This window comes from Myotis daubentonii, chromosome 9, assembly GCF_963259705.1.
Source record: "Myotis daubentonii chromosome 9, mMyoDau2.1, whole genome shotgun sequence".
NCBI classification, from domain to species: Eukaryota; Metazoa; Chordata; class Mammalia; order Chiroptera; family Vespertilionidae; genus Myotis; species Myotis daubentonii.
Genome location: NC_081848.1, coordinates 42761958 through 42781239, shown reverse-complemented (window position 1 = coordinate 42781239; position 19282 = coordinate 42761958). Strand labels below are relative to the sequence as shown.

Here is a 19282-nt window from a genome sequence, read left to right as displayed (position 1 = left end):
TTAGACAATGAAACGGGCAGGGAGCTGTCTCAGCAAGTCTCCTATTGGCCACAGGAGGAAAAGCTCCACAGCTTGAGGCAGGAGTTGGGGTTTGAGTCCTGGCTCCACCACTTACACACTCATTCATTCATTCAAACACCTATGACTGGCCAACGTCATCGGATATGACTCAAACTGCTTCTTGCCCCGGAGAAGCACCCAGACAAGGGAAAGGGGAACTTGCAGTGTGGCAGAGGGAAGCATTGGGTCTCTTGTGCTCAGAGGGGGCCCCTGACCCAGTCAGAGATTGGCGAACATTTCTGGAAGAGAGGATCTTTAAAGGCAAGGAGGGGACCCCAGGAGAAGGGGGTGTATTGCAGGCTGGAGGAGCTACATGTACGCTCACCAGTAATCCCTCCTCGCTGAGCTGTGGGGCGAATACCGCCCCCCCGCACACATCAGGCTCCAGACAGAAGCCCACGAGACCAGTGGAAACCTGACCCCTGCTCAAGGGCATGGGGTGCACAGTTGTGGGGGGTGGGCAGAAATGCCAAGCTTGTTTAGGAGCCCTGGCCAGGCTGAGTGCTACAGAAGCAGCTGGCTTAGGAAGTGTCAAGAAAGAAAATGGGAGGGAGCTTTTGCTTCCCGCTGCGGCCCCAGAAGGTAGAGTGTTTCATCTCTGAGAGCTCTGGGCAAACTGTTTTCTCAGCCTGACCCATCATGGGACCTCGCTGCTCCATGCCTGCTGGCTGGGAAGGCATTCTGCGGTCTCAGAAAGCCAAAGCCCTGGACCGCGGCCAGTCTTGGTGCTCACAGCTCCCCTCCACGCCCTGAGGCGCCTGGCGGTAAGAAGCTGAGTCAGAGGAGTTCAAAGGAGGGCTCCTCCTGGGCTCGGTGAGGGGGAGCAGGTGCATTGAGGCATCACCTGGCTCTCAGCCCCTTTCTGCCCTCCCTCCACTCAGGAAACGAGGGTGGAGGCCTCAACCTTGGAAACCACCTGAGAATACACTCAAGCAAGTCAGGGGGGAGGGAGGATCTCCTCCCCATCCCACTGTCACACCAAACCCCACAGCTGCCCCAGAAGTCAGGTGTCTGCAGGAAGGAGGTGCAAGACCCAGGACTACTGGCTACTCCAGAACATAGAGTTAGCAGGTGCAAGTTCACGTCCCAGCTCTGCCATGTGTCCTGGGCAAAAATTCCAAGCTCAGAGGTTTGTGGAATGTCTGAAAGGTTCCTGTTCCTTTCCTCCAATCCCTCCCCTGAAGAGGTTGAATTGATGGGGCTGAGAGAGTAACAGCCTGTAGAGTAACGCTGGGAGGAGGACGGCACAGAAAGGGGAGAGCCTGGGGACTATCCAGGCCTGCTCCTCCCTCTCTACCTGGGACTGGCCTGCAAGACCAGCGGGTGCAGGAACCAAGGCCCGGTAGGGAAAAAACACGGCGAAGCCCCGCCCTGCCTCAGGTCCCGCCCAGGACGCTCTCCACGGTGCTGATCCGGATAGGTCCGGTTCACACATCCTGCAGCAGGTCAGCAGACACCGGTTTTGGGGGTGGGGTGGGGTGGGGTGGTGGTGGTGGTGTGTTTAGAATCTTTATTGTTGAAAATATTACATGTCACCTTTCTTTCCCCCATTGACTCCCTCCAGCCCACCCCACCCAGGCCTTCACCACCCCATTGTCTGTGTCCATGGGTTATACATATATGATATGCATACAAGGTCTTTGGCTGATTACCTCTCACCCACTCACCCTCCCCCGCCTTCCCCCCAAGATTCCGCACTCGGGTTTTTGGTTTTTTCCTGTCCTGCTAGCTGGGGCAGTGGAGGGAGGTGGGAGGAAGCAGGATGCTTCTGGAAGGCGGGTGGCTGCCCAAAGCGACTGGAGGATCAGCCTCCGCCCAGGATTCACAGGCTCCAGCTACCTCCTCTTGACCAAAGGCGGCTTCTCAGTGCCCTCCCCCTCCCTCCTACGAGGCTGTCCCCCTCCCACCTTCCAGACGGCACTCACTCTGTCTTGCTCACTGCCTCATCCTATCTTCACCCCCTCCGTATGGATGGGCGCTCCCTACAGGAGCACCAGGCCTGTCGCTCCTCATTCTCCCCCTACCCCACGGGGCATGGAGCTTTCCAACATACCAACTGTGAGTGCCCTCCGGCCCAGCCCTCTCTCTGGAGCGCCAGATGTGCTGCCTCCTGGACATCTCTTCTGGGGACATCCAACAGGCCCCTCGCGCTGAAATATTCAACATCCAAGACTGCTTTGTCTCTATCAAAGACATCAGCAAACTTCTAATCCCCAGTCTGGAAACTTCAAAGTCGCTTTGCCTCTTCCCTTTCCACTTCTCGTATCAAATCTGTCACGAAGGCCTGTCAATTCTCCCTCTGCAGTTCTCACATCTACCCGCTCCCTTCATTCCCGGAGCCCCAGCTTCCTTCTCAACTGGGCATTCTCCAGCCCCCATCCCAGTTCAACCCCACCTCCACCTCCACCCTGCACCGATTGCCACCTTGCTAAGACATCTAGCTGCTCATGTGACTCCTCAAAACCCATGCATGGCTCCCTGGTCCCTCAGGATAAAGCCATGCACCTCAGCCGGGCACTGAGGTCTCTCATGATCAACCCTGACTGGCCCTCCCATCCTTGGCTCCCCAGGGAACAGCCTCACCAGGTACAAGTGAGAAATGCGGACGGAGGAGAGTAGGAAGGAGACACAGCTGAGTGTGGAAATGACATGGCGTACTTCAGAGCTCAATCCAGGATCAGAAGGGAGCAAGCCCTAAGAGGCTGCAGGTGGATGTGGGGGGACAGGTGATTGGAGGGGGCCTCACGGACCTGCTCTGTGGGGATCCACACACACACACCCAGGGCAGACTGAGGTCCTAAAGCGTGAAACAGCCCTCAGCTCTCCAGGGGAGGCTGGTAATTGGCAGAACATGATTTTCACGGAGGGTTGGGCTGAAAACCCTTGGGTGACTCCCTCTGGCTGGGGACCAGGATGGGCCCACATCTGGGTCTTGGCAACGGGGTGTGTGTGTGGTGGGAGGGGGGGCTCGAGGAGCCATCTCACAGTGCTTCTCCATCTCCTCCTTGCCTAGGAAGCTGCTGTCTGTAGCTCCAAGGACAACGGCTGGAGAACCACGTCCTTGGCAAGGGACTGGCACGGTTCTCCGCATTCCCACACTAAGCACCCCCCCCCCCCCATTACATCATGGCTGGCAAAGCCTTTGCTAACAAAGAAACAAAGGCTACCCAGCCTCCAGAACAGCTAGCTCTAAGGCGGAGCAGCTTCTTCAACACCGCAGGAAGGCGGCTTTGGGGACCAGAACCCAGGGCCCAGGCACTGTGTGCTTGAGGTTCCGGATCAGCCAGAGCGGCCCTGTGAGAAGGAATGCCCCCACGTGGGGGTAGTGAGCTCCTGTGCCTGCTGGGCAGGCGGATGAAGTGGTAGAAGAGATGGCAAATTTAGGGAGGGGAGAGGCAGCAGCAGCTCAGCTCCTCAGCCCAGAATCCAGTGGCCCTTCCTGCCTACACTGCCCTGTGGGTGGGTGGGGAGGCTGAACGGGCCCAGCGAGGATGGGCAGACTTGGGGTGGGCAGGGAAAAGGAAGAAGAGAGGTAAGTCAACCAGACACTTGGAAATGCCTTCTGCGTAAGGGCAAGGTCTTCTCCAGGGATAGGAATCAGGCAGCATAAGATGCAGCAGACTTCAATCCCTCATGCTCCAGATGGGGAAACCGAGGTGAGAGGGCAGAGTAAAGGGCAGGGCTGGGCTTAGGACCAGGGACTTTTAGCCACTGCCCCACCAGACTACCTTCTCCCCTTCCTAATCCACCTCTCCCTCCTCCTACCCCCTCCTCCAGCTGCGCAAAGGCCCAGAAAAGGCTGCGAATACAGCTGCTGACCCTGGGAAGGAAGCCCCAGGAATGTGGGATTTCAAAGGGATAGGTCAGGGCAAAAGTGGCCCCTGTGGCTGCATACTCCGGGGACGGTTTTATTCTCCCTCGGCCCCCACCCCAGCCCCACTACCACCACTCTCCAACCCCGAACAGCAGCATCCTCCTTGCCAGGAGACCCTGAGCCACCCACTCACCCAAAATTACCTCCTCCCCCTTAACTCTCTGCACCTGCGGGGGGAGGGGGGTGACTCAGTGAAATAAAGGCAGCTACTATATTTGAATAATTACATAAGCCAGGAGCGAGCAGCTGACGTGTGACTCCATCAAGGTCAGGTGGCAAGGAGAAGCTGGGCCTGGGAGGCAGGGTCTCCTTGTTCCACCCCCAGGCTCTGGCCTGGGCTTAGACACGGTCCCAAAAGGTCCTGGAGGTTATGAGCTAGTTTCTGCCTGGCCAGACTGCAAGGGAGGCCTTCCTTAGGACTAACCACACTAGGAAGGCCTGTTCCCCCTTCGTCTTCTTAGAAAAATAACCTCCTGCCTTCCAGAAATCCTAAGGCCAGACCGAGGCTGAGCCCCAGACCTCCCCTCCCTGTGAACTCCCTCCAGAAGGAGTGACAGAGCTGAAAGACGATCTGCCACTCACACAGAAAAAGACTGCCTGCGGGGGAGGGCACCAGGCCTGAAGCCTTGGCTCACCTGCAGCATCTGGGAAGGACCCGTGTTCCTGGCCCAACCGCACGACTTATTAGTCAGCTGACAGTGGGAAGTCCGTGCCTCAGTTTCCTTCACCTATAAAGTGGAAACAAAAGGAGTATCTCCCGCATAGGGCTGGTTATAAGGATGAAACGACGACACATGCAAAGCCTTAGCCCAGTAGTATGTGGTGGATGCTTCCAGATGGCTTATCAACATGACCATTTGCATCATTATTATTATGACACTAAGGACTGGCTGGAGACCTCCCAGGGAGCAGGGTCCCAGGTTGAACTGACCTCTCTGAGCCAGTCCAGACTTGCTGTGTGCCCCTAGACAAGCCTCTGCTCTCTCTGGCCCTTAGTCTATAAATGAGCCCTCGGGCGTTTGGAGAGGATTCGCCCGCTCTCCCCCATTAGTGAGTTAAGGCATTAGGAGCTACAGTGCAAGTAGAATTGGTCAGGGTGGGGTGTTCCGCCCGAGGTGGTGATAGGAGCTGGAGGCAGGCGTGGCAGCCAGTGCTGGGCAGCAGCACAAGGCCCACCTCCTCGAGACCTGTGGAGGGGACTACGGGGCTCCTCGCAGGAGAAGGAAGGCTGTGCCCACCCAGGCTGTTACCATGACACTGGTCTCCATGGTGCCAGGCACACAGCCTTCCCTTCGCTCAGGAGGAGTAACAGAGAGTGACAGGACCCCTCTGCCTGCCCCTCTGTGTCCATCAGCCCCTGTGAGGTCCCTGAGCCCCTGAGGAGGGAGAACAAGAAGGAACGACAGGTTCCACCTCAGAGGGTGGCAGAGAGAGGACTCAGAGTGACTAAGGTGGAGGAAGAGATATACAGAAAGTGGCACAGAGTGGGGAAGGGCAGAACGCTGGGGAGACAGGCTGGAGGGGAAAGGCAGGCGGTGAGGAAGGAGAACACACTATAGTCAAGGAGGGGGACGTGCCTCCCAGGCTGACAGGTGGTGGGAGGCGCCGTCCAGCCCATCTCTTTGGTCTGTGTTTGGAGGTGGGTGGTGGTGGGAGGACAGAGTGGAGGAGGAGCAGCAGGAAGGATAGGGACAATTTTCCTAGAGAGCTTTGTGTGTGTGGGAGTACATACACGTGCAGAGTGTGCGTGTGTGTGTGAGGGTGCAGCTGAGGTGTGCAGACACGTGTGTGCAGGGAAAGCGTGTGTCTGTACCACTGGGTCTCCAGGGTGATAAATACAGTAATAGGAGCTGTAACCAGGGCAGAGAAAGCGCATAAATTTCCACAGGCTGAAAGTGCATGGGAGAGGGGACACACTAGGGCTGGACCAGCTGGGGATGACCAGGAAACTGTCCCTGACAGATCTTTCCTGGGCCAGTTCCTAGCTGGGTGCAAGTGACCTGGGCGGACACACACCCCTTAAGTGCTCTCCGTATAGTAGGAACAAAGAGCAATCCAGAAGGGCTTCCTGAAGGAGATGTCATATTGGAAGAGAGAGTGGGAGGTTCATGCAAGCTGTACTTACATGTAAGAGACAGACAGACAGACAGACATTCTCAAGATCAGGTTTGGGTCACTTAGGTCACAGAGCTGGCTACAGGAATGGAAACTATTCATTTTTCTAGTGGGGGGAAGACTTCAAGGAGCCCATCTGACTGGGTTCTGGTCATATGTTAAGAAACAGATAATACAGGTAAAAGTCCCAACACCAGAGGCATGGGGGCTGGGGGCTGGAGGGCTCCCTGGGCACTAAGCACCAACTGCAACAGGCTGCTCACTGCCGTGACATCACTTCGCTTTTGGCTCTGCCATTCCCTCTCCTGGAGATGCCTTCCCCCCAACTCCATCTGCAGTCATACACTTGTTTTCCAGCCTCACCTCATCCGTGGAGTCTTTCCTGATCAATACTCCCCAACAGAAGGGCTCCCTCCTCCCCCCACACCATTTACTCATCTGCTCCCACTCAGTGTTCAGTAAAGCTCTGCACACAGTAGATGTTCAGGAAATGCTCATTTGAATGACAATATATGGGGCCTGGAGAGGATTCTGGATGCCATGGTGTCCCCCAGACATATTTAGGAAGGGGATTATTGAGGAATAGTGCTAAGTACTTCCACTTATTGGCTCATTTATCCTCCCACTAGTAGGTACAGGCATACCTCGGAGATCCTGTGAATTTGGTTCCCAGCCAATACAATAAAGCGAATTGTAATCTTTTTGTTGGTGGAGGCTGTCTTTACTTTGTAAAAAACACAATATCTGTGAAGCACAATAAAGTGAGGCATGTCAGTACTATTAATATCTCCAAAGTACAGATGATGAGAACATCGAGGATCAGAAACCTTAGAATCCAAAGCTCCACAGCTTGTAGATGGGAGCCTCGGCCCCACCCGCTGGCACCCACACCATGCTTTTCCAAAACAACCAGCTGCGGTCAGGGGGCCTGGGAGCCACCAGAGCATGGGCCCAGGACCGAGGACCTCAGCTTCAGGCCCTCCTTCCAATCCAGCTCAGAGGGAAGAGGGGAGGAGGTAGGGCCCCTCTTCCCCTCCCCTACCCCATTGATTTCCTGTGGAGCCCCAGGGTCTCCTGAGGACCAGAGGCTCTTGATAGCTGCTGAGTGCTTTGCAGAGTGGGTAAGTTAGTTGAGCAAGGAGATGGAAGAGACAGACATCCCAGCCACCACCCACTCCCAGACCTTCCCGCATCTCTCCTCTCAGCCACCTTTCCATTCACAATGCTCTCGGACTTGCCACAGCTTTCTCTCCCAGGGCTCCCTGTGGTCCCTTGAAATTAGGCCCAGACTTGGGTTGACTCTTGAAGGCCTGTCCTCCTCGCCCAACAACTCAACCCATCCCCACTCCAAGTCCCACATACCCCATGTGCACCGGTCTTCAAAGCCAGTTCAGAGGTACCTTCTTTTACAAGAGGCCCTCCCGCTCCAGGAGCTGCTCCTCTCCCCTCAGCAGGTCTAGCTTTGAGCTCCTCAGCCACCACCCCCAACCCAACCTCAAATAATATGTGGACAAACCTCTCCAGACGTCCCATTTCTAGGAATCCTTGTGACAAAGACCAGCAGAGTTTCCTAATCCACTCAACACTGCTGTCATTGCCATAATTCATTAAGGCTGAGGCCCTAATGGCTCACGATTCCAAGCAAAAGTACGTTAAACTCCTGACAGTTCAGATGCTCTTCCTCAGAGAATAAGTGGGGCCACTTATGAGAGAGAGCAGAGTTGGAATAAAGAGAGGAGTGCAGGAGGGAGACCACGCCAAAGCAGGGCAGCGGAAATGGACCTCAGCCCAGACCCAGGAGAGCTGCGTGACCTCGGGCCAGTTGCCTCCCCTCTCGGAGCCTTACCTTCTTCCTCTGCCAGGAGACAGTGCACAGAGCACAGGCGCTGAAACACGACAGGTGCTTGGTAAAGGGCTGTTCCCTCCTCCTCCTCCTGCCTTCTAGATCCCAGGAGTCCAAAGCACATCCCTGCACTGTGCTGCCTCCCCGAATATCACCAGTCTGGGAGTCAGAGTTAGAGACAGGTCCCACCCCACACTCCAAAAGAGCAAGGCCTGGGCCAGGATGGTCGGTCACACTAGAGACCTATCTACCAAGCCTGTTCTGAGACCCAATGTTGAGCTGTGGCTGCTCCCTGGTGGCCCCATGCAGTCACTGCAGCCAGGCCCCTTGGCCAGGGCAGGGACATTGGCAACTTAGGAAAGGGCAGACTCCATTCTCATCCATCCTCTCTTTGAGCCTCAGCCTAAGGTCAGATCCAGGGAAGATTCCAGCCACTGAGCACCTGGACAAGGGTCTGTCCTGGCTGTAAGTGGAATGGTCAGCCTGGCCTGGAGAAGCCCACTGGGGGCAAGATAAGAGTCCAGCCCCAGCCTTGGAACCATTCCAGTCTCCTGGCATCCACCTCCCATTTGCAAGGAACAATGAACCTGGAGTCCAGGTTCCCAAGATTCCTACCCAAACCCAGGCCTCCCCATGGAGCTGAATCACATGAGTCAGAGGTCATGTGACCCATCTTCCACCTCTCTGCCTAGCCCCAGTGTTTGAGACTGAGGCTGAGAGGTCAGCCTGTCTGCCCGCTGGGCCCCTGGAGAGAGGCCGGTAATGAGACTAGGCAGAGGCGGGAATGTGGTGTCTGGCATCTTCCCAGGGAGTCCCCAATCCATCTCTGAACAGCTCATTATCTCCTCCACTTGCCAGGGCCTTGTCTCTTGGAGGAAATGACCCAGCAGTGCCTAGTGAGGGCAGCTTCCCTGTGCAAGACAAGGCCTACCTCTGGAGGGCTATGCACAGGGGCCAAGAGTACCCTGAGGCCCGTCTTCCTAATTTAATAAAATGCCTGTGACCCTGTGACCTTGTCTTAGAGAAGCTGCTGGGAGACTTCCTTGAGTCACACACATGCCACACACAGGCTCCTGCTCAGGAATAGGGGCCAGTCTGGATGGGGGTCTGTCGTGGCCAGGATCGGCACCAGCGCTGCCCACCCTGGCTGCACAGAAGTACAGTGGGGATGGCATGGAGCCAGGCTGTGGCTCTGCCTGGGGCAGGGGAGCGTGGCTGCAGGGCCGAGAGAGCAGAGCCCAGGCCCGGGCCTCAGGGCTCCAGCACTCACCTCTGGGCTTCTGGGCCCCTGTCTCCTCCTACACCAGAACATCAGAAACCCCCCAACGAATCACAGGCCTCAGCACCACACAGAATAAAATACACAGATATATATATTTATAGTATCAAAAGGTCCCCAAAGTGGGGAAGAGGCACCAGGCAACCTGGGCCCTCCCAGGCAGCCCAGACCAGAAGAGGGGCTGAAGACCCCCAAGTCCACCTCTCGGCCCTGTAGAAACTTACCCAAGAGCTCCCCCCGCCTCCCCCAGGTGAGTGTTCCTTAGAGTGTCAGCTTTCTGTTGTTGATGCAAGGCGGCAGGCTCCCTCCCAGCGGGGGCCCCAGAGCCTCGAGCCTCTGGGAGGATGGTGTCCCTCCAGAGCTCCTGATTGATGCCTATCTCTCCAACCTCTCAAACTCAGGGCGAGTGACCCTGGGGGAGAGCAGACCAGGCCAGGGGGGCTGAGCACCTGGACAGAGCAGGTGCGGGGTTCCTCTTCAGATAGGCCCTGCTGCCCCCACCCCAGCCAGGGATCCCCATGCTGCAGTCTGGATGTGGAATGTGGGGGTGCAGCTTCCTCATGCGCCCTCTGCTGGCTCACGGCAGGCACGCAGGGCATGAGGGTGTCTGAACAGGAAGGCTTCCAGGCAGCAAGAATCCCAGAGCCAGGGACTGGCTTCTGCACTCACATGTTTCTCAGGAGCTGCGGAAAGACACAGAAGCCCAGATTTCATAAGCACCTTGTGAAGGGTCACAGGGGCCGAGGTGGAGAGAGGGCTCCCAGGAACCAAGTGAACCAAAGGGGCCTGTCAGGACTCCTACTGAGGACAGAGGAACAGAGCCCCAGGGCACTCAGAAAGGAGAAGCAAAAGAGGTAAGTCAGGTGGAAGGCAGCATCCAGCCAAGACCCCAGCCCTGCCCACAGGGATGGAGGGCCACTCACAGAAAGGGGGTCCGCGGCAAAGGCAGCCACGCTCCGGCGCATTTCGTTCTCACTGCCACGCAGGGGGATCAGCGATACGCTGCCCATCCGGACCTCGGGGACCACCCGGGACACGCGTGAGGGCTCTGAGGGCCACACCAGGCCGTCGTGCTGGGGAGCAGGGGAGGAGGGGGATGCTGAGACCCGGGATCAGCTTTGGCCCAGACACTCAGCTTCAGATCCGCCCACCCTTCCCAGAAATGACTCCAGCTGTGATCTGAGGTGACACCCTCAGCTTTGATCCCAGCCGATATGAGAAGCAGCTGTTAGGAGAACATGACTGTATTCCCGGCAAAGCCCAGCCAGTTATGTTACCCAACAACTCTCATCTCCGGGCCACAAACAAGCTGCTCTGGGAACGCAGCACCAACAAAACAGTTTGCCTCCTCTCACCAGGAACCACGAAAACTACAGCGTCTACCGTTTCCCTTTAGACCCTGACTACTGAAAGAACTCTGCCCAGGTCCTGGTACAGTTTTGTCTGTCTTCTTCCTAAACAATTCTGAGCTCTCAGCTAAAACCTCTGGCCCAACCCCTCTGGCCCTGCTCGAAGTCGCCAGCCTGCTCCCACCTGGCCCGCTGCAGCAGCCACCTCCCTGGTCACCTCACCTCCAGGCCGCCCTGTAGTCCATCCTCCCCTGTATGCCACATCCAGAATGAGCCCTCTGAAACTCAAACCCACACCACTCTTTCTTGCTTAACACTCTCCCTTAAAACTGCCGACTAGGTCAACTTCAGCTTCTGTGGCCGTCAAGGGTCTTTGAGGCTTTGCTCGATTCCCTTTCTAGTGCCAGCGTCTGGCACTCCTAGCTTCTCCCTCTACACCTCGCTGGACAGTCTGTAGCTCTCTTGCCGTGTCTTTGCGTAAACTATTCCCTTTGCCTAGAAGCCACCCCCAACCCCCTACCTTTGCTTGAATGCTCCCTCATCCACAAAGACTCAGCTCCCGTGACCCCCTCTCCCTGCTGCCTTCCCCACAGACCCACCCAAGGACAGGGGTCTGCACCCTTTGTCTCTAGCATGCCTGGCTCCAGGATGGACCAGAGCAGGCACTGGGAAGGGTTTAATGAGTAAAGGAACAAACAAAATGAATTAAAAACAACTCGAAATCTCCTTGAACAATTGGTAGCCTGAATAGTGAAGAAGCAAACAGCCCATTCACCACAACGAATGCCTCCTCGGGTCCCCCTTCCCCCAACACCCAGTCCTACCCTCTGCACCTGGTACCTGCACAAAGAGAAAGGTGGCGAACCACTCCCGGAGCTCCATCTGTGTCTCACAGCAGAGGTACCTGCAGGGCGGGGCACAGGTCTGGATGCTGCCAAGGGCTGGGCTAAGCAGGGAACACCCTGCCCATCTCCCCAGCCCAGGGTCTCAGGGTCGGGCACAGATCTGGACAGTGAGGGGGACCCACTCAAGGGGGACAGGCTACCATCTCTCCTCGGCCTGGGGTCTCAAGACAGGGCCCTCGCTCACCACTGCTGCTTCTCGTGTTTCTCTGTCTCGTGCACCACAGTGAAGCCCCAGCTGCAGAGGGGTGAGTGGGGTCAGTTCACAGCCCCCAGCGGCCTCACGGCCCAGGCTCCCAGGATAGAGCCCAGAAGCATGGGCCAGAGCTGGGAGCAGAGTTCAGGGCCTTCTTGCAAGGGTAGCATATCCTAGCTACCGCCTCTCCTCTCACGGCCCCTACCTTCCTCACCGCCTCCCAGGCGCTTGGCTCCCCCATCCTCAGCCCTGCCCCACCCTAGTCCTGCAATAGTCCCTCAGATAAAGCCAGGCACAGCCAGCAGAAGAGTTAAGAAAGTCAGAACATCAAACCTGGTGGCTTCTTAAATTAAAACAATACTTATGGCTACGCATCACTTTTCAATTGTTGAAAACATACAGCCACCCTTTGAACCAACTGTCGTATTATTTTCCCCATTCTACAGATGTACAAAGTGAGGCACAGAAAGGTCCCAGAGATAGTCAGTAAAAGGGTTTCAATCCAGGCCAGTAGTTCTCAAATATGAGCAAGGATCAGAGTTCCCTGAACACTGGTTACAGCACAGACTGCTGGCCCCACCCCCGGGATCCACCCGCCAGCAGGTCTGGGTGGGACCCCAGAAGTGGAGTTACTAATATGTTTCCAGGTGACACTGATGCTGCTGGACACCTTCAGAACCACCAAAGCCACCTGTCAAGTTCAAAGCCCCCATCTGTACCTCCCCCCATCTGTTCTGAGCCCCCACAGGCCCCAGCTACACACCCATCTCCCAGGTCCAGCTCACCAGGTGGGTGGCCGGAGTTTCTTCTTCACTCCCAAGTAGACTCTGAGGCTCTTCACGGGCCACTCCTTCTCAGGTCTGTGACTCTGGGGATGGGGGGGGGGGGGGCAGAGGCAGAGGGTACTTCGATCAGTCGGGGTGGACACTGGGGGACTTCTCCCCAGTAGGTACCTCCCTCCTCCCTCACCCAGCCCCTCCCTGTTCACAATCAGCACAATGAAGCCCCCCACCCTCTCTCCGTGCAGCGGCATCAGACAGTCAACCCTCAGTCCCCTAGGCAGCCTTTCCAGTGGGGTCCAGAGCAGTGAGTCCCAGTCCCAGAGACGTCTGCACACCACCCTCTGGCACCAAACTGAACAAGCTTGTGTGATCTGGGAGCTTCAGCTGCTTGGTTGCTCCTGTTTGTCTCAGGTTATTTATCCCTCACCCCTCGCTGCCCCATGGAGGCTCCAGGGTTGACGGTGTGAACAGAAGGCCGTGGGGCCAGCAGCTATCACGCGCTGGCTCCACGAGGGGAAGGCTGATGACTCAAGCTGAAGCAGAACACACCTGTTCAGTAGACCAAAGGAAGAACTTCCCAATGGTCTATGTCAGGAAGCGAGAGACCGATGTACTGGGGAGGGGCACCAGGACACTGACAGGCTCACCTCTGGCCCCCACCTCTGCATATGGGTCTGGACGTGGAAGGAGCAGGCTGGCTCGGAGGCAGGGAGATGGGAGCAATAACCCCCCCAAGGAAGAGGTTGTTGGTTGGAGGTCAAGCTAATGAGTGTTCCTCCTGCTCTGGGAGCCACTTACTCGAAGCTCCGTTCCCACCAGGCACCCCTGGAGCCAGCAGTGGCACCAGGGTGAATGGCAGGGGGGATGGACTCACTTACAACCATAACTGGGGGTCAGAGATTGAGCCAACTCCACTATGTTTCCCACCATTGCTTCTAGGCAACCCCAGGCATGGCTCCTCTGCAAGAAAAGAGGGAACTAAGGAATGGCCAGGGAGAGAGAAAATTTCAGGAACTGGCGGGTTCCTTGTGAGGTCACTAAAGGAGGGGTTGCTAGGGATTAGTGGAGGCTTCAGTGCTGTCATAAGTCGTGGCTTAAAAGCAGCTCACCAGGACCTTTACCCAGCTTTCACCCACTCCCCCGATGACCGAGGCCTTGATGGAGAAGCCCCATGTCTCCCACACACAGCACCTGCCCAAGACAGCCTGGGACAAACTGGGCCGGGTGCAAGACGATCCGAGCTGCAGGCATGGAGGAAGCCGGGCAGGGGAAGGGAAATTAGACTGCGGATATGGGAGAAACAAGGTGTGGGAAGGATACAAGGAGGAAACCTACGTGCATGAGCTGAGAGAGCTGAAAACATCAGACTGCAGGCTGAAAGAAAGCAGGTGGCAGGACTGGAGACTGGGACAGGCTGTAAAAGAAACTGGGCTGCAGCCGGCGCTGCACCGTGGGCGCTGGGCCTCACAGAGGAAAGGATGTGGAGAAACTGGGCTGCAGGTGTGGAAGGCATCGGGTTGAGGGAATGGAAAGCGGCTCAGAAGTCAGGCTGTGGGCATGAGAGGAAGTGAAGTGGAAGCAAAGAGGGAAAGGGACAGGGCTGTGGGTATGACAGGCATGACGATTCCAGTCAGGGCGTGGAGAGAATTATAGGAATTGAGGAATTCAGCCCAGGCTGTGGCTCCATGAGAGTCTGAAAAACCACCTCAGGCCTCGGCTGCCTCGAGCTCCGGTGTGCATGGTGCATGGGTGGCATGTGCATGGCTGACACAGGAGGGTTGAGGAGGGCTGGGGGCAGGCAAGGGGAGTCGCAGTCAATGTAATCATTGGTCCCCAAGGAGTTCATTTCTAATCAACCAGCTCATGTTTTCAGCATCTCTGAGGTCTGAGGTCACTAGCAGAGAAGGAAGTTCACCCCTGGATGCTCACAGACATCTCTGGAACCAAGATCTTTCTAGAATGTGCCTTTCTCAGGTGCCTTGGGGTCTTTAACAAAGGTTTCCTAGGACAAGGAAAGGGTTCACATATCAAATGCCAGGGATTGTCCCCAATATTCTGTCCTATTGCTCCATAAACCAGCAAATACCAAAATTACCAGCACCTCAGTAGCCAAAACACACCTCCCTGGGGCTTCCGTCAGGCCGAGGCGCTGGCAGCCACTGGGGAGAGCACCACTCACCCATGCACTCGTCAGCCCTGGCTGCAGAGTCCCTGACTCCTATGCTTCAAGGAATAAGAAGCTCAAGCTTTGATGCTAACTAATCTGGGCGTGAATCTATCTATCTACCACCTAGAGATGGCCTGAGGCAAGTCACTCAAAACCTGTCTCCCACCTGTGGAATGGGGACGGGACCCTTCCTCCCGGGGCAGCATGAGATCACATGTCCCAGGATGTGAAGGGTTTGACAAACGTTGCATCTGTTCCCTCTTCCTAGCTCTCCTGTCTTCTCCCCTCGATGCCAAGGGATCAGCCATTGCTTTTCCAGGTGCCTCAGCCACACTGTCCACACTGATGGGCTTGGTCTGCTCCAAGGGGCTACTGTCCTTAAAGGGAGGGGGCCAGGGAAATAACATCCCAGAACCAAGGGGGACTGACTGAAGAGATGGACAGGCCCAGAAGTTAAGGATGCGATCACAGAAGGAGGTAAAGAAGAGGCGGCATTCCCCACAAGGCTTGGCAGGAGCCCAGGCTGCATTAATAGAGATATAATGTGCAAAGAAAGGGAGGTGAGGGTCCTGCTCCATCTACTCTGCTTCCTCCATGGCAGCTAGGCCTATCCGGATGTTCTCAGGAGATGAAGTGGCAGGAAGGGCTGGAGACACTGGTGGGGGTGGTGTGGGAGCTCAGGTTAGTCCCCTCGGCTGGGAACACATTTCTGCTGCCTGTCTCTGCAGGGCATCTATGTTCTGTGGCCCCCGAGGCACAGCTGGGACCCACAGAGGTGTCATAAGACATATTCTCGCTGAATCTGGGCAAGAGCCTTCTGCTAGGCAGAAGTACCCCTTTAGGTCTAGGGCAGCCCTGTGGAAAGACTAGATGAGCTCTCCTCTCCCAGGGGTGTGCAAACAAGGGCTGGCAACTGGGCCAGGAGATGGAAACTCCTACCATAGGTCACAAGCCTCTGTAGCCCCTCCTGGTGTTTTAGGATCAGGACGGTAGCAAGGCCATTCTGACAGCCCCGGAACCCTCTCTAGGGTTAAAAAGAGGGTGGCTCCAGAAGTGACAGGAGATGAGGACCAGTACTCTAATTCAAATCTAGGGGCCTCTGTTATTGGCTCCTCCACCTCCACACTGAGTCGTCTGGAAAATTCTAGAGCATCACATTAATGGGGGACTCCTACTTTAGGAAGAGGACTCTGGGAGAGGTTTGGGGATGAAGGGCAGGAACCTAGGCCACAAGCCCAGGGTGGGGCCAGTGCTGACAGGCGAGGGGGCAGGGAACCATGCCTGGAGACAGCCAGGAACTCTGGCTTGTCCTCATGCTCCCCCCAGGCTCACTCGGCCCCCAGGTGTTGTAAGGCAGCTGGCAGCTGGCTCACAGCTACTCACGGTCTCAGGGACCCCGCTCCACGGCCTCTGGCTCTGTTTGATAGAGGATCAGGGTTACAGAAGAAGGAGGCCCAGGTCCAGAGCCAGGACGGTGTGTGTTGTGGTGCGTGGTGGGGTGTAGCATGTATGTGCAAAAGATGTTGGGGGAAAGGTTGTCAGGATAGGGTCTGGTCTGGGAAGACACCCAGCATATGGACAGGGTGAGCCCACAGGGGACATGACCTGTGCAGCAACAAGACATGCCTCGGTCACAAGTTGGGCTGTCACCATATACCATGTGCCTGTGTACATCATAACAAGGCACAGGCACAGGTCTGATATAATGGCATCCAGGTTCCAGGGCCTAGTGGGGCTATAGAACAGAGCAGAGTAGCCACCCAGGACCACTGCTATATTGGCCCAAGACGCCTCAATAGAGACGCTCCCACTGGCAAACCCAAGGGAACACCTGTGCATGGGTGTCTGTGCACACTCTGGTGCAGGGCCCTTCGCAAGGCAGGGCCCAGCAGGGCCACTCACCCGGATCTCCTTGTAGAGCCGCAGGCAGCTGCTGTTGAGGATGAAGTAGCGATCGTGGAAGCCACCTGAGGGCAGGCCCAGGCCCAGGAGGCTGCGGTCCTCGCGGAACTTCATCATGCCATGCTTGGTGTCACCCACATGGCTGGCTGGGGAAGGACTGGAGTGGGCATGGACTGCACAAACCTCCTACCCGTGGGTCCAGACACCCAGGGTAGGGTCCCAAGATGAAGGAAAGTGCCCCATCCTACCCCAGCCTCTGAAGAGGCCTGCCCGTCTGGTGCCCGCTGCCTGAGCAACACGATACATCACATTGCCAGGTCCTGCCCGGCCCTGTAGATACCACCCACCCAGCTACACCCATCCAGGTACACCACCTACACAGGTACAGCAACATGGCCTCCATGGACTGGTACTTCTTCACCACCAGGTAGCTGTCTATGCCCAGCCCATGCAGGATTGGCAGCACCTTCTCCGAAAAGTGCAGGGGGCGCTCTGGGGAGAGGGCACACTCATTGTCACCAGAGTCACGTGGCGTGACAGCACTGAGGGCTGGCACATGGACACACATCACCTTTGCCCATGCTGTTCCCCCTCACCGCCACCTAGCACCACCACAATCACCATGACCTCCTCCCACACCCGAGCTTCAGGCATGACACATCCTGCTGGCACCACAGCTGCTCGACCCAACGTGTCCAAACCCAAGCGGTGAGCTTTCCTATTGTCCTCGTGAGGAAACAGCCCCACCCGCCAGGCCGCCCAGCCAAAACCACCCCTCCTCCCTCTCAGCCTCCCTCCACAGACAAGTCTCCCTGCTTTTGTCCGGCTCCATTGCTGTCTCCTGGCCATGTTACCATCTTCTCCTCAGACTCCTACTGTGGCCTTCGAACTGGTCCCCTGCATGAGCTCTCCCTCCCATCTCCCCCAGCTCTCTCCACCCAGCAGCAAGGAGACAGCTTTTCAAACTCCCAGTCACTACCCTTCGCTGGCCTCGCACTGTCGTCAGGCCCCGAGTGGCCACCTCTCCACCTGTATCACAGCCCACCAGTGCCACCACCCCTCACGGCCCTTATCTCAAGCTCACTGAAAGGGCGCTGTCTCTGGCCATCACAGGGCCTTTGCCCATGCTGTTCCCCCTCTTCACCAAGTAACCCCTTTTCTTCACATCCTAGTTCAGGGACCCCAAAGCCAGAGGCCCTGTTATAAGTTCTGGTGGTGTGGTGGCCCTTTCCTGAACAGCAGCGACACAGCTGTAGTTGTACATTTACTGATATGCTCACAGGATTAATATCTCTGTTCCATACCAGACTAACCCATAGGAGACAGAGACTGTATGTTGGCCTAGAACTCCACAAATAACAGTAAAAATGAACAGAGATACCCTCACCGTCCACAGCCATCAAGATCACCCTTCACCCTAAAATGCCTTTATCACCCCACCCCCCTTCACTACCATAGCCTCTTCATAACACCAACACAACTATCCTTATCTACACCACCACCCCACCCACCCCATGGTCATCACCACCCACTGTCCCCTTCACCACCAACAAGGTCACATGATCAATCCCATGATCAAATTCAGCTCCATTACCATTGCAAGCAACACTATTCTCATTGAGACCTAAGAAAACATCGTCTTAGCTAACACCATATACCCCTTTACTGTCCCTCCCATCAGCAGCACTATAACCGTGACCTCAAGCCCCACCAGCACCGTTACCACCATGACTGAGATCATAGGTGACAACAATCTGTCATCCCAAACCCCCTTCACCACCGTCCCCACACTTCAGGGTAAGTGAAGACACACTGGGGCTGCAGCCCAGACAAGGACACGCTGGCACCATATCCTGGTGGTCACCCACCTGTCTCCTCCCTCTCATTGACCTCAAAGCAGGTCCAATAGTCCTTCTCCCTGATGCTCACACTCCTGCGATCCAGGATCTCCAGGGTCAGCTCCTCAGCTGTCATGGATGCTGGGATCTGTAGAGACCGAGGAGATCAGCCTACCCTATCCCCTGCCCCACCACAACCTGGCTGTACGAGTCAGCCCTCCCCTCTCAGGGCCCTCTGGAGGCCGGGGATGCAGGGGGGTGTCTCTGAGCCATCCTGATGAGCTGGGTGGGGAGGTAGGGAAGAGACAGGCCAAGCACCACCCAGATGCAGGTCCCAAACCGGGGCTCCCTTTGGGATAGAAGCCCTGCTCCCCCAGCCATCTGAGCCTGTGCCTGGCCCAGCCTGACTCTTCTGGTCACTTGGCTTCTAGGTCCCGGGCCCCCACCTTGATATGCTGCTCAGCTTCTGCCTTCTTCTCCTCCAGGTACACAGTGCAGATGAAGTCACCGGCGTGCTGTAAGGAGAAAGCGCTGGATGCCTGGGGTGTGGGTGCAGGTGGATGGCCTGGGCCCCCCACCCCAGGTCCTGTCCTTCACCTGTGTCCCACTGGCAGTGCCAGCCACACGCATCTTTACAATGGCGGTGATCTCTTCCCGCTGCTTCCTCAGCTCCTCCTCGTCCACCTGGGAAGGGGGCAGGGGCAGAGACAGATGGTCACTGCTGCCCGGGAGGCTCAGCCCTGCCCTCCACCCCCACAGGCTAGGGACGCACACTGAACACCACCACATAGTGGTTGATGAGGTCTTCCACCACGTGGCCAGCCTTGTAGTCCTGCCCATCCGTCTGGAAGAGCGTGGGCCCAAACACGATGGCCAGGTTGTGTGTGTTCATCTGGTTCGTGTCGGAGAAGCACTGGACGCTGGACAGGGAAGGACGGAGGCTTTGAGTGGAGTCCGGCCCACCTCACCTTCCCA

At 56.6% G+C, this 19282-nt stretch overlaps 1 protein-coding gene across 5 annotated transcripts in view; it reads right to left on the bottom strand.

The window, feature by feature from the left end:
- Window positions 1-9247: 9247 nt before the first annotated feature.
- Window positions 9248-19282, bottom strand: part of ARAP1 (ArfGAP with RhoGAP domain, ankyrin repeat and PH domain 1) — a 71635-nt gene continuing 61600 nt past the window's right edge. For 4 of the 5 annotated variants that reach the window (XM_059708544.1, XM_059708546.1, XM_059708545.1 and 1 more), the window contains 12 exons: window positions 19080-19227; window positions 18905-18991; window positions 18754-18822; window positions 18338-18455; window positions 16848-16961; window positions 16470-16615; window positions 15951-15983; window positions 12404-12486; window positions 11610-11660; window positions 11361-11424; window positions 10095-10244; window positions 9248-9854 (listed from right to left, as the gene is read on the bottom strand). In XM_059708544.1, the coding sequence (XP_059564527.1) occupies window positions 9837-9854; window positions 10095-10244; window positions 11361-11424; window positions 11610-11660; window positions 12404-12486; window positions 15951-15983; window positions 16470-16615; window positions 16848-16961; window positions 18338-18455; window positions 18754-18822; window positions 18905-18991; window positions 19080-19227 (1081 nt within the window). In that variant the 3' untranslated portion in view covers window positions 9248-9836. The remainder of the gene's footprint in view (window positions 9855-10094; window positions 10245-11360; window positions 11425-11609; window positions 11661-12403; window positions 12487-15950; window positions 15984-16469; window positions 16616-16847; window positions 16962-18337; window positions 18456-18753; window positions 18823-18904; window positions 18992-19079; window positions 19228-19282) is intronic. The other variant, XM_059708542.1, reaches the window with a different exon arrangement.